Source organism: Aythya ferina (genome assembly GCF_964211825.1).
Source record: "Aythya ferina genome assembly, chromosome: 1".
In the NCBI taxonomy this organism is placed as follows: domain Eukaryota; kingdom Metazoa; phylum Chordata; class Aves; order Anseriformes; family Anatidae; genus Aythya; species Aythya ferina.
In genome coordinates, this window is record NC_140296.1 from 87,178,156 (window position 1) to 87,192,799 (window position 14,644).

The following is a 14,644-nucleotide window of genomic DNA, read 5'->3' on the forward strand; positions in this document are numbered from 1 at the left end:
TTTCTTGGGCATTTTCATTGTTAAACTGATTTTCATGAGGCTAGATGTCAAGCCAGAGTAAAAAATATTTTCAAACAGCCATGTGAAGCTTTATTGAAACAGTCATGAATTTGGCAATAGTTTAGTTGAAAGAGTCTAGAATTAGGATTTCATTATTATTATTATATTATTTATTAGAACCTGAGTACTGGATGGAATTTATGGTTTGTTAAATTTTTGTTCTGCAGTTGCATTTCTGTTAAAGCTGTTTGAAAATTCAAGACTCCTGCTATCTGATTTCTTGTACTGTCTATTACAAGCACTTAAAAGCCCTCAGACATATGTACTTAAAAGGTTCCTTGAAATTAAGGGTATTACACAGAACAGATTGTTACATTATTCAGTTATTCAGCAGAGAATACTCTCAAAAAATAAAAAAAGGAATACTTCAGTTTTGCCTAAACAAAGTATTTTGATGACTCGAAATCAATGTATCCATAAATCAATTCCAATCCTTCACATTTCATACTTACCATTCTCAGAAATCCTCCAATCTTGCCTAAACAAAATGTTCATCTCATCAAAAGAACCTCTGAAATACTATGTAAACTCATGCTGAATAATGGAACTACAAGTAATTATTTTTATTACTCATATTTCCTATAACATGGGATTTTTAACTTATCAAGCCAAAGTTGCTGTCCATGATGGCAAATTTGGTGAAACCATTATAAGTTATAGTATGCTGCTTATACCTGAAGCACAACTCTTGGACCACACCATTAAAGTTTGCTACACTCAAAACAGTCTGCAGATTTGAAAATCTGAGCTGAAATTTCACACCAGAGAAAACTGTCATGGAAGAAAGACTCTAGCTCACAGTCCTACTCCAATTCCTCTTTTTTCTCATTTGGCTCCTCTTTGGCTGTATGAAAAAATGTAGCCAAAATGAGAAAGCTATTGTAAAGTTTGTCATTGTGCAACGAATGGCACCAAAAAGTGCCCAGATTCAAATTGACTTTCTTCCCATTTGTTTATATTTTAGATGAACAAAACATAAGTATATTTTTCTCCCTCAACACCTGCACAAATGCAGACTGGCAGAAGTGCAATGTGAACATACTGCTCCAAAGAAGTGTAAGAGGCCTTGTCCGACACCAGGTAGTCAACTAACAGGTGCTTACACAAATCCAAACATATAGCTTTTTGTCACAATTTCAAGGTATACTCAAATAATGCAATTACTTCTGTGTTTATCCAAACTATTTCAGATTTTACCAAGATAGTTTGAAAAAACCAGAAGTGTCAGAAGTGTATTATTTTGGAAATACACATCAAAATATGTCTAAATTAAGTATCATTCTGTATGTTCCCAGGCATACCTAATAGTTTTCAAAATAATCACAACAGAAGATTGCATTGAACATGTAGATAGCTACTTTTTGGGACACTTACATTCACCTGAACCAGGATTTAATATCTGCCAACATCAGACATATTGTCTATGATCCCATATCCCATTTGTAGCCCATGTATATTTTAAGGCACATCTGATACTTCTGCATTTCTATTCTTGAATGTTATGTTATTTCCTTCATTTCAATTTTGAATCTTCTTATTAGCCAAATATTTAGTCTCCAACAAGCTTTTTATACAATTACTACTTGCTGTTTATGCAGCTAAGTTAAATACTGTATACACAGTTTTAACTCATATTGTAAAAAGAAATTGATAAATTTCCAGTACTATTCTCTACTTTACTTGTTTTTCTCTCATCTAATTCATATTCAATTTGTTAGATACTATTGCTTAATATACATAGTATAGTTAGTATATTTATAAACAATCCCTGGGAGAAGCTATTGATTTATGAATGCAAAACACTGCAAATTCAGTTCTATACATTAAGTTATAAATTCACTTTTGCATTTTACACTCATGGGCAGAGCTGCCATTTAGAAAGACCTAGAAGGGCTGGAGGAACAAGAAATTTATGACATTCAACCAGGACAAATACAAAGTCCTGCACCTGGAAAGGAAGAATGTTTGGAATGATATAGGATGGTGACTGACTGGATGGGGAAAAGCTGTGGAAAAAAAGCTTTATTGGGGCAGACAACAACACTAGCAATTTATCTCTGGATTATTCTTTGCATCTGGATAAAAAAGAAAACCCAAAATTGTCTGAGGATTTCTGAAACAGAAATAATTGAGTATTAGTAGTAGCCATAGAAATATGAGTCAAACCAGAATGTCTTGGAACATACATAGAGAGGAAATGTGAAAAGTGGTCTGGGAAAAATAGAAAGAGTAGAAGCAGTGTACAAGGGAGTCCTGAGAAGTACATGAACGTGTAACATATGTTCTACTGCAGAGCCATGGATACAAAAAAATGGAGAAACTGCAAGCAAACATCAAGACGAGCCACCTCAGGAAATAATGATTTTGGAAAACAACAACAACAACAACAAAACACGATAACAACTTGTTTTATAATAGTATTTTAGTTATGGTCACAAGCTACCTCCATCCCTTCTTTATTTTCAAATGTGTATTTTATTCTCTTACTCGATGTTCTATAAACCAAGGCATTACAGATATTAAATACAATGGTTCATCTTAGCGAAGTTTTAACAATAAATGAAATAATAAGCAGTATAGAAAATCTGGTAAATTCGTTTTAAAAGTAAACAAACAACATAGGTAGGACCAAGTAAATACTTATTATAAAGAAAACTGTTACTATTCTGAAGTAAGGAGCATAAATGTGAAAATAAAATACATAAAATAATCATGTCTGATTCTTAGGCAGAAGAATGTTTTTTTCTTTTTCCAATTTCTCCAGGTTCTTTCTGGTTTTCAAATTACTTCTATAAACATCTGATAAATATTTTAATACTTACTTATATACCTCAAGAGTTTATTGTAATCTTTGTTTACAGTATGGCTCTCATAATTTTCAAACACAAAACACTTTTCCATTGAACTGAATGTGCTTTAGTAGTTGTGGAATTCCCCATAAAGTGGTAAATTGCATTAAGTTTTCCTCTCCAGTGGTTCATTTATCACTCTGAGATGCTTTATTATAAAGAATCCTATTTGAGTGGGAGGAAGAAATGAAAAAGCAGGCTGTTTTCCTTCAGCATGTTAATGTACTGCTTGCTGCAAGAGTCAAATATAGAACCATAGAATCACTAAGGTTGGAAAAGACCTCCAGGATCATCTGGTCCAACCATCCCCCTACCACCAATGTCACCCACTAAACCACTAAGCACCACATCCAACCTCTCCTTGAACACATCCCTCCCCAGGGATGGTGAGGCTACCACCTCCCTGGGCAGCCTATTCCAATGCCTGACCACTTTTTCTGAGAATAAATGTCTCCTAATTTCCAAACTGAACCTCCCCTGGCACAACTTGAGGCCATTCCCTCTAGTCCTGTCACTAGTTATGTATGAGAAGAGGCCAACCTCCAGCTCCCCACATCTTCCTTTCAGATAGTTGTAGAGAGCAATAGGGTCTCTCCCGAGCCTGTTCTTCTCCAAACTAAACAATCCCAGTTCCCTCAGCCGCTCCTCACAGTACTTGTGTTCCAGACCCTTCACCAGCTTTGTATGTCTTCTCTGGACACGCTCCAATACAGAGTGAATACATGGCAAATCAAATGTGTACCACTTTTAATGATTGCACTGATGTGTTCTAAAATGACTCTGATATTCTGACCTCCTAATCATTCTTCAAATATTAAGTCCCTTTCACTTTTATGGTACTAGTCACTTTTTTTTTCTTTTTTTTTTTTTTAAATCTCTTTGCTGATCACTCGCTTCTGTTTTCTGCTGTAGTGCAGGCTACTTTTCACTACGTTTCCTATTGCTATTACCACAGAGGACAGACAGCCTTGCTGCTCTTATTGCCACAAAAAAAAAACAAACAAAAAACAAAACCAACACATCCCTGTTTGGATAAGCATGTCACTGTTGCCTTAAAGACAAGATTACAGTAATGTGCTCAGAAGATTATTCTCTACACCAACGTACAAGATAGATTCTGTAAGTTTAAATTGAGTATAATAACCCAGAAATATATTACATTGTGATATGAAAGCTGTTTAAATTCATAATCCTCCATCTGGTGCTTGAAACGGAGTTTTGACCTAATAGGTAAAAATTGGCCATCTCTAAATACATCAGTCCTGAGAAATTTTCGCTTGCTCTAACCAAATTTGTATTAAATGTGTCACAGTGGTGTTTTTTTTTTTCGTTTGTTTTATTTTTTTGTATAAGAATTTAAATAGTAACACAACGTTCTCTGAAGCTCTTATGTCTTCTTCTGATTTTGTATTCCCCAAATATAACATGTTTAAGAACATAGTAGACTGTTTGATTCCTTGAGCTATAGCTGCATCTAGAAGTAAATTGACTAGTTCGTATCAAAGGGTATATTTTAGTAGACAAAATACTACATACACATAGAGTTGAGATTGCTCCATGAGTGTTGTTTTCAATGAAAATATGGCAAATAAAAACTGCCTACACCAAAGTACCATAGATTCTACTCTCCTAGAAAACAATTCAGCTGGAGGAAATTAGGCTGAAATAGCTAAGTCCATCCACAATTTTACAGACTCTCAAGGATATGCAAGGTCATCAATGGATAAAAACCACAAAAATATAATCTGATGGAATTACCAAGAAAATATTAGAATGAAACTAGTCACTTTAAATATTGTGCATGAAAAAAAACTTTAAATATTGTGCATGAATCTTTCTAGTCCCTTTTTACTCCAAAAAGAAAAGGTAAAACTTAAAAAGCCCAAAGAAGAGCAAGAGAACAAAACAAATAATCAAAGGTTGATATTTATAAAGACAGTAAGGAAAGATCCTCACTTCCAACATATTAACTACAAGGAATCAGTTAAGCTACCAGTGACCTAATTAAAACCAATAAAAACATGCCATTCCTAAAAAAAGTAGCTAGGTAAGAGGCTTGTGATATACTGCCAAAGGATGCTGTAAAGTGTACACACACTTTACAAAGGGCTAAGCAGATATTGAATAAATATATGGAAGAAAAATCAATGGCAGGTTACCAAATACACACAACTACTTTCATTCTCAGGAAGTTCCCTCAGTGGAAAACAATTCAAGGTCACGAAAGTGCTACAGAGAACTTTATAATACACTAGACATGCTGTAGTAAATGGGAGTAATGGTCCATAGAGCTGTAGTGGGTTTACGTGGCAATGGTTTGGTAGCGGGGAGCTGCAGGGGTGGCTTCAGTGAGAAGAATCCAGAAGAATCCACAAGAATCCTCTTATCTAACATGGAGTAGCTGCTAGGGTCTTCTCACAGAAGCCACCCCTGCAGCCCCCTGCTACATAAACTCACAAAACCTTGCTACATAAACTCACTACAAGAGCCCAGTATGTGGTGTCCAGAGCAATGAGTTTATACAGCCCAATATTTGATCTCTAACAGTTTATACAGCCCAATATTTGATCGCTTCTTATTTTGTTACAGTCAGGATGTTGGCCTAGACTAGTGGCCTGACTAACAAAGACATTCACCTTTTTATAAAGATTACAGTTGCAAAAGGACTTGCTCTCCAGGTGCATTGGGTATTTCTGAGAGAAAAATTAAGGTCTTGGCAGAAAGATTTTAATGAAGTCTGTCTGGCTCAAAGTCCAGAGGAAGCCAACAGGGATCTCAGACTCAGGTTGTTTGCCACTGCATTTATTTGTCTTTGCTGTGTAGAATAGCTATATCCTTCAGTAATTAACACTTCTTGACTATAAAGAAACTAATAGTGATGTTCCATTAATTTCAAAATTTCCACTGGATTTGGCTTAGTATAATAGTTGTAAACTTCACCATTGCTTCCCTTATACAGAAATATCAGTAGGTGTAACAAAGTTCCATGAATTTGAAACTTAGTTATTATATCAGACAGAATTTAAGACTCCACATGAAAAAAGAAGTTTGAGGAAAAGGAATGTGAAACAGAGGTACCTAACAAACTGTTTCTTAAGACAGGAGGAATGCAACGCACACACACATAAAGCTGCTTTCAATTAATTTCCTGTGTTAACTACTCTGTATCTTGCAAAATAAATTACTCCACTGTAGCACAATCACAAGGTCTTACCCTTATGGACTTTCTTATACTAGATATTAATACAAAAATCAAAATTTCAAAATAAGACTTTAAAATGTTAAAAATAATTCAAAGATTAGTTAATTAATAGTTTATTTTTCTACTTTTAATTGTCTTTCTACTTTAAGCTGCAGGTATTGCACTTTTCTTGGATCCTGTAATTTTTCCTCAGATAAACCCATATGACAATATTTTCTGGAAAGCTAGCCTTCCATTTACTGCTTTTATTGCATCAAATTTTACAGGTTTTAAAGATTTGTTTTGATTTTCTTTTTGCATCTCTGAAAAGATTATCTCCATAGTAGCTAAATTTTGTGTGATACTTGTTGAAATAACCAGAAAAAAAGTGGAACAGGTTATATAAATTTTCATTTAAACACTATTAGTGTCCAAGCTGTTGATAGCTGCTGATCTGTACAGCTTCTGGTCTCAAAGCAACACGTAAGCTTCAGGGTCATGACACATTAAATTTCTGGTTTAAAAAAAAAAAAAAAAAAAAAAAGGAAAGAAAAGAAAAGAGCTAAGACTGAGTCTTGTTCACACTGAAGTGGAAGAAAGCCACAGCTGTTATTGAAGTTCAGAATTGTTCCAGTCAAGCTCAATATATATTATTTTACCTATTGTATTACTTACTTGCTTTGTTTTTCCATACTTGCTACCCTGAGACTTTCCCATCGAGAATTAAGTAGATTCATTTGTTCTTGGATTTCATTTTCTTCCTCATCTGAAAGCTTTCCAATTGTTAGTAGTTGACTTCCAACTTGCAAAACATTGCCAACACGTCCTTGGTGAGCTGTTAATTCCATCATAAAACCCTGACAATAAAAACAAAATCCTGTTTTAAGTTTGATTCTTTGGAAGGGAAGAACAGGCTTTGGAGAAATATCTTTGATTTCACCACTTTCCAAACCTTATTTTCAAATTTGCTTTATTTATTTTTATTTTAATTTTTCATAACCCTCCACAAACCTTGTAACATAAAACAGAAATAAACACTTTCACATTTTGCATATGGTACAGTTTCCAATATTACCTTTAAATTCTCCAAATAAAAATTTAAAATAATTAATATATATTATATATTTTATGCGTGTGTGTATATATATACATATATATATACATATATATATATATAAAATTTATTATGGGATCCAAACAGGAAAATGACTAACAAAAGATTATAAACACGTACCTCATGGGTGTGAAACTGTTCTTTAACAACTTCTACATCATTGGATATATCTCCTTGTGCTTGTAGTGCATCTTCAGCAGAGAGAAGCCATGTAAGTACTTCTTCTAAAGCAGTTTGGTAGTTGTCAAGATCCATTTTGGACCCCATTACTGTGGTGGTAAATGTTCTTTCTTCAACAGTTTCTAAAAACTGATCAAAACCAAAAAGAGAAATGCAAATAGTACCTACTCAGAAAGTTCTGCAAAGGAATAAAGATAATCCAATTATCTTGTACAATAAAACAGCTTTTTATAAAACAAACAAAAAATTCAGATGGTGAATGAATGGGATTATACATTAGTATTTCTGCTAATTTACCAAAATGGGTTAAAATTGAAGTAAATAACTAAATTCAGATTAAATATTTTACTTTGGAATTTAACATTTGTAGCAACTAATCTGAATAGCTGCAATATTTAAATTGTAACTGTAGAGTGGTGTTTTACCTGTTTTTCAATAAATACTCTCATTTTTCATTTCCCATGTACTGTTTCTCATTGAAGTATTTTCACTTGGAACTATGAGAAATTTATTTTCCAGAGCAGCTAGTAAAATTTTATCATCAAAAAAAACCAGCAAATTGCATGCTGACATTGCAAAGAAACCAAGGAAAACACAATATGAAAAAGAAGAAAAAAAGCCCATTACAGTTCAAGTAATGCTAGGCCTGAACTATCCATGGACACCCATTTTGTTGAAAGCATTCTGGAAAATTGAAAAAAGCCCAAAAATCTCATGCCAAATCACAACTTTTTAAAACAAACAAAAAATCCATTACCGTTAATTCTCTTTCCCTCAAAGGCCACCCTCACATTTATTTTTTAGAAGCCAAGTGACTCATACAAGTATAGAAATCACACTTACATTCTACTGGGTAAAGTCAAGAGAAACCAATAGCAAGGATTTACTGATTACTCTAATCTTAGAAGACTAGAATAAAACAGAAGCCAGAAAGAGGGGCTTGATACAGAAAGTGTTAGCTCATGTTTCTCAAAAAGTTCTGAAGAAGTTTAATCAATTTGCTAGCTATTTAGTACAAAACCTAAATCCTTCATGTAAAAATATATTTATGACTTTATCAAAAATGATATTGAGGAATTTTAATGATATAATAGAAAAAATTGTCTCTACCACTATTATTGTGCAAATATAACACTAGATAGAGCTTTTAAAGCCTTTCACTGTAGTTTAGGTCACAAAGTCAAAGTTTAATACCAGAACCAAAAGAAAGAAGTGTAACAGATGTAATGTGATAACTTATAATGAAATTGTCGGTCTTGATCTTCATAACAAATTCATTTTGAATTGTAAAGATCTAATAATTACATGCAATTTATGTTTATCCCACTGTCGTATATGTGTTAAAGTAGCTAAAACACCAGTCATAACTTCAGCACTATTTATGTGTGAAAAACAATGCTCAGTAAATAAAGCTACATCAGGAAAGCAGGCTTGGGAAGTTGATGAACTCCATAGTTTGTTTTAAAGAAAATAGTGTCCTATGGGAATATAAATAATGAAGCACAGACGATTTCAACACACATTCCTGCTGCATAAATTAACATTTGTACTGTGTGCAAGCCTAGATTTTAAGTAGTATACAATCTAGTTAAGAAATTACCTAACCACATTACATTTATTCAGCAAGATAATTTTTTGAAGTACCAGTTCACTATGGAAATGGTACACAGGTTTTGCATAGGTTAATTACTCTTCTTTCTATAACATTAATGCTTGGAATATATCCATACATAACATGCTTTAAAAACAATTAAAATTAGTCATAATAGCTGAGCAAGACTATGTGACTATTGCACGGATCTACTGTGATCTCCATTAAGTGTTTGAAAATTTTCCATCTGAAAATCCTTCTTCCATTAGATCTGACATAGAACGTCATCTCATGCATCGTACCTGTTTAACCCAACACTGCTAACAATTCCTTCTCTGCAAAAAAATACTCAGTGTAATGTTGCCCATACTTTTCACTGCTTTCTCTCATGTTATAAAAACTGCATGGAATTGCATCAAAAATCCTGGACTCATGACCTTCAGTGGCAAAATAGTGAAGATTAACTTCTGCACCATTTTAATAAAACTTTAAGAAATGTAAAGAAGAAAAGCAAACATTAACATAAATGGAAAGCAAAAGAGCTTCTTGGCAGGTGTTCTATGCTCTCAAACCATTCCAAGAAGGACAGTTTTTTGACAGAAGGAAATTGGAAAAGAGCTAAAGGAAGTATAAGCAAAGGATGTTGCAGAATAGTATCAGCAACACCTTTATTTGGCATAGGGAGGGAACAACAGTTTTTCCACCTTCCCTCGGATCTTACACTATCACTGACTGCAGAGAGCTGGGGTCAGTCATGAAGTGACAGAACAGAGAAATGGATATCAGCTGCACTTGAAACGTAAACAGTTTTTTTAAACACTCATCTGTGGATAACAGACAGTTCTCAACTGCTAAGACCTAATAAAGTCACTGCACCATTATACCTTCTCTTCCTCTATGGGGATAAGAAAGAGTAACGGAGAATAGCCATCAGAAGCTGAAATGCTTGTAACACTGTTACTCTAGAGTGCACTAAGCACGCAGAGTTTTTTCCGTTCAAATTTGACAGTGACATAGGCAAGGACCCCATGGGACTGCTAAATTAATTTAAGCAGATCATCCTTATTATTTCAATGATAAAACCAACCCATGTTTTCACACTTTGAAAACTCTGTTAAACTTCTGTCACCATCTTTAAGCATATTCTCTGTTAACAAGCTGGAGGATGAAAGTAATGGCCTGGCAACCTTGATCCGCATCTACATATGCAAAGAATATTCACATTGTAAAAAGTCAACAAGCATCAAAAACATGCTTCAGAGTCAACGGTTGCTTTTGACTTAACCAAAAACATTTTTAAAATCTGCTGTTATAGCATAACGTCACAACTTCCATCAGTGCTGCTGGCTATGTGAAGGAACCGTCCTACATATGGAACACAAAATACCTACTCAAAGCAATTCAGACTGTGCTACATGTATGTGATCACTGACCATTATTTTGCAACACCTGAGAGAAACCTACTCTGTTTCAATATGATCTAATAAAATTCATTGATCACAAATTGACCCCTCTAATTTATATGTCACAAAATGAGACCAAAAGAAGTACTAGCCAATTACTATCCCTTCTGCAAGATTCTCGTCATAAACTGAGATTCTTGCTGGCTCAGCTGTAAACGGAATATCAAACACAATGTTAAATATTCACACTTGGAAGTGGACAGTTACTGACCTAATACCTATGCCGTATGCTTTGTAATAAAAAGCAAACAAAAAAGTTAGGTGTTTCAATATATTAGTCAGTTACAGATTTCCATCCATTACTGCAACCCAAATTTGAATATGGCATGTTCTACAGCACCAAGAATGAATATTTCACTATACTGAAATAATCCTTATAGCACTAACAACGAGATCCCTGAATTTTACAAATAATGGTAGACAAATCAATGTCCTTATTTCTGAATTTATATGACATCTTTTCAAAATTTCTCAAACACTTAAAAAAATAAATAAAATAATTCTATGGTATTGCATATACTGCATTGAGAACAAAACCATAGACTTATTGTTAGAGATAGCTATTATAAACTGCGATGGTTATTTCTAACCATGATTTTTATGAGAATAAAAAATAATCTGAAAATTAACTGTTTGCTGAAATTAAAGCTGCAATTAAACTGTTGTTACTATATATTACTTTGGAAAAAAAGCTGCTCAAATATACATGCAGTCTCAATGAATCAAAAGGTATTCCCAATAAATCCTTTATTTATTACACAAAAGAAAGCTGATTGGGTGCAGTCAAATCAAAATGTCACATTCGTTTATACACAGTAATCTATTGAGTAACAACACAAGCATGAGTACACATGCTATGGGAAAAGAAAACCTAAACAATTCAGATATTTGATGAAGGCTGTCTCACATCCAGCTAAGAATCAGTAATCCAAGTAGCTCATAAGTTATTTTGAAAACTGGCTAGCCATTTTTGCATGGAAATGGCTAGTTGTTACAGGGGTTGACCCAGAAGGCAAAAATACTCTGCACACAAAGGTTGTCCTCTAGGATATCTTCTTTGCTGCTGCACATAGAAGAATCTTATCTGGATGAAAAGATAGGAATGTGGGTTTTTACATACATCACCGTTTTCTGCTGGGGGGGTGGGACCTGTCAAAGGGGAAGACCTCAAGGACTCTTAAGCTTTAAAGTATAAGAAGAGAAAATAAAAAGCTTTTGACCTTCAAAAGCTTGGAAAAATGAGGCATGCTTGGTAGCTGTCTAAATTAATTCAGTGTCTAAATGATGAGCTTCCAGCTGCTGCAGGGTGAGAAAGCAAAGAGAGAGAGAGTTCCTCACCTCCCATTGTACTATGCTCCTAAAAGAAGGAAAAGGGCTGGACACATGCTTGCAGATTCTTGAAGAATGTTTGCATTAGTTCAAAAAGACTGCTTCTGAGTTTTACAAATTAGTTAGGCAGCTTTAGAAAGTAGTTTCACATTAAGCACTTAGTATAAATAAGAGTGCTGCCCTGTGTATAGAAATCTTATATAGAGAGAATATATATAAGTATTATATAATGCCTCATATTATTATAAAATATTATGCCTTTATTATATCATCTCTGTACATAACATAATTTCTATATATAATATAGAAAAATATAATATATATATATTTCTTCCTTCCAAAACTGCCTGTCTCACCATAAGAGATGTAGAATCTGGCTCTAGACATTAAGAGTTTTAAAATTCAGAGACATCAAATGTTAAAGAATTTTATTTTTTATTTCTATTTCTTTTTTAATTAATGTAGTTTATTAATTTTGAAAACTCTCTTTGTAGAATTAAAACCTCAGAAAGAAGCATACATTATTCACCCTTTAACTATGACGCCTACCAGGTGAGACTGATATCACTGCTTATCAATTCAGTTCCTCCAGGTTTCTTATTACAAAATCATATGTAAAAATTTTAAAATTATAACCGTTCAGGTTAAAATGTTCTTTACAAGAAACAAGATTATGTTTACTTAACAGATAATATCAGCTAGAACTGCTCAGTCATTTCTGTCAATAAAACTAAGATATATTTTCCAGATCACTTGTTAATATAATGTTAATTTCTAAGGTAATTTTATTCATTAGTGTTTATTATTCCACCTGAAAATCTGAACTGTGATCATAGTACATTGTAGTTGCGTGACAAAGATTTCAAGATGGAATAGAAAATACAACCAGTGTATTTATGCTATGTAGCTAAAGCCAGGGAAGGGAGAAAGGGAACGAGTCAGTAGTCACATATCTCATTCTTTTACAGAAAATTAAGACCATACTGTAGGGGGCAATTCAGGTAGACTTTGAGATGCTTTCTCTCTAACCTTCTAACTTCTGCAACAAATCACTGTTCACAAAGGCAGCAGTCTCCTTTATCATACAGTTCAGACTTCCTTTTACAACATGCTTATCCAATTCACTGAAGGATATAAAGATAATAACCTGAATTTCTCTGCTTTTAGGTAGTTAGCACTCCTTTAATAGAAAGTAAACCTGGTGTGTGTGTCTGTGTTTGTTTGGTTTTTAAATCCCAAGAAATCACAAACAAAAAACAGCAAACAAATAAACATCCATAAAATTTCCAGCCCTTACCAGTGCTACACGAAATGCATAGTTTGGCTGGGAAGATTTTTATTGAAAAAACAAACCAGCAAAACGCACAAATTCTGAGCTCTGTTATTGCTTCTGATGAGGCCTTTTTAAGCCACATACTTCAAACTACCCTTAGTCAGCTAACTATTTACTATCACTGACCTTACAGTTCAAACCCATATTTTTGGGGGAGCTGTTCTTAGTTTTTGCTGCTCAGGTCTCAATTTCTTGCATCATGTCTCTGTGTCTAGAGTGTTAGCTGTTAAAACCTAAGTATACCCTGAAAATGGGGAAATCTATGGTTTGCAGAGATTGATAACTTGGTTAAATTTGAGATCTTGCCTTAATTTAAAATAGCTTGAAGAACACTGAGGCACAAGAGCTTTTCAAGAAACAGACAGCTATTTTATAACAGACAAAGCCATTTCACTGCTCCCTAGCCCATTCTTCAGCAACAGAAAAACTGCTTTGTCTGAAGTTTTTAATTTACCATGAGAAAAGCACATCTGATCTATAATGTTTCCTCAAAACCATTAAATTTTGGTGAAGTTGTGGAAAGTTAGATCATTATAAACACTTTATGAACTTGAAGAGTTACATGGTCTCATGAACTGGCAGTGTTACAAGACTGAATGCAGTAGGAAGCATTGCCCAGAAAAAAGTTACAGGATATGCTTTTTTGAAGTGTCTTATTATATCGTTACATACTTGTTTGTTTAAGTAATGTAAGAGAAATAAATTAAAAAAAAAGACATAAGATTCAAGTTAAAGAGAAACAAGCTACGGAGACAGAACAAACAAGAATCGGGAATTAGTAAGGTATATACATGTAAAAATATATACATGTAAAAATATGAAAATATAAATTTCATAGCTGCTACACAAATTTTGCATTCACTTTATGCCAGGTTAATTTAGATGCAAGACAGCAACTAATTTAAAGAAGTGGATAGTGGAAGTAAAAAGGTATACATAAGATTTCTTTTTAGACTTCATCATTTTATATGCTGTAAGGGGCAGTTCTTATTAAAAAGAACTTAGATACAAGAAAGGGGCAAACATTCTGGAGTCTTTAGGTGTTCTACCACTGGATATTCCACTGATTTTAAATAAATCTGCCGGGGAAATATAATGCAAATTATGGAAACATGTTCCCTCACTATATATCATGTCATTGCTTTAATATATTTTCTTTATTTTACAATTATAGAATGAAAAATATTGATAACTGAGAACGGAAATTATACACAAGTACATGCATTTAAACATTAAAGAAAAAAATGAAATACGCGATGGTAATTTAAATAGTACTAAATTTTTCTGGTCAAATACTATTTCAATCCTTTATTTACAAAAACAATACTGTATTTTCAGTTGTGTTTACTTAGAAAAGTAATCTTCAAAACTGTGAGCCACATATGCAATGGATCCAGGCATTGCTTATTATGGGCCACCAAAGGTACCTTTCAATGAAGACTGCTGTGCCTTAGAGTTCATTTTTCAAATCTTGCAAATACTATAAACTTCCATGGGATTTGTAAACAATAATCAGATGTACAAATCATGCAATTAGTCCTCAA

The 14,644-nt window shown here is 33.6% G+C and overlaps 1 protein-coding gene across 12 annotated transcripts in view; it reads right to left on the bottom strand.

Annotated features, from left to right (window-relative positions):
* The window catches only part of DMD (dystrophin), a 1,246,037-nt gene that overhangs the window by 778,223 nt on the left and 453,170 nt on the right, over nt 1-14,644 (bottom strand). For all 12 annotated transcript variants that reach the window (XM_084515490.1, XM_084515483.1, XM_084515486.1 and 9 more), the window contains 2 exons: nt 7,325-7,513; nt 6,766-6,947 (listed from right to left, as the gene is read on the bottom strand). In XM_084515490.1, the coding sequence (XP_084371616.1) occupies nt 6,766-6,947; nt 7,325-7,513 (371 nt within the window). The remainder of the gene's footprint in view (nt 1-6,765; nt 6,948-7,324; nt 7,514-14,644) is intronic.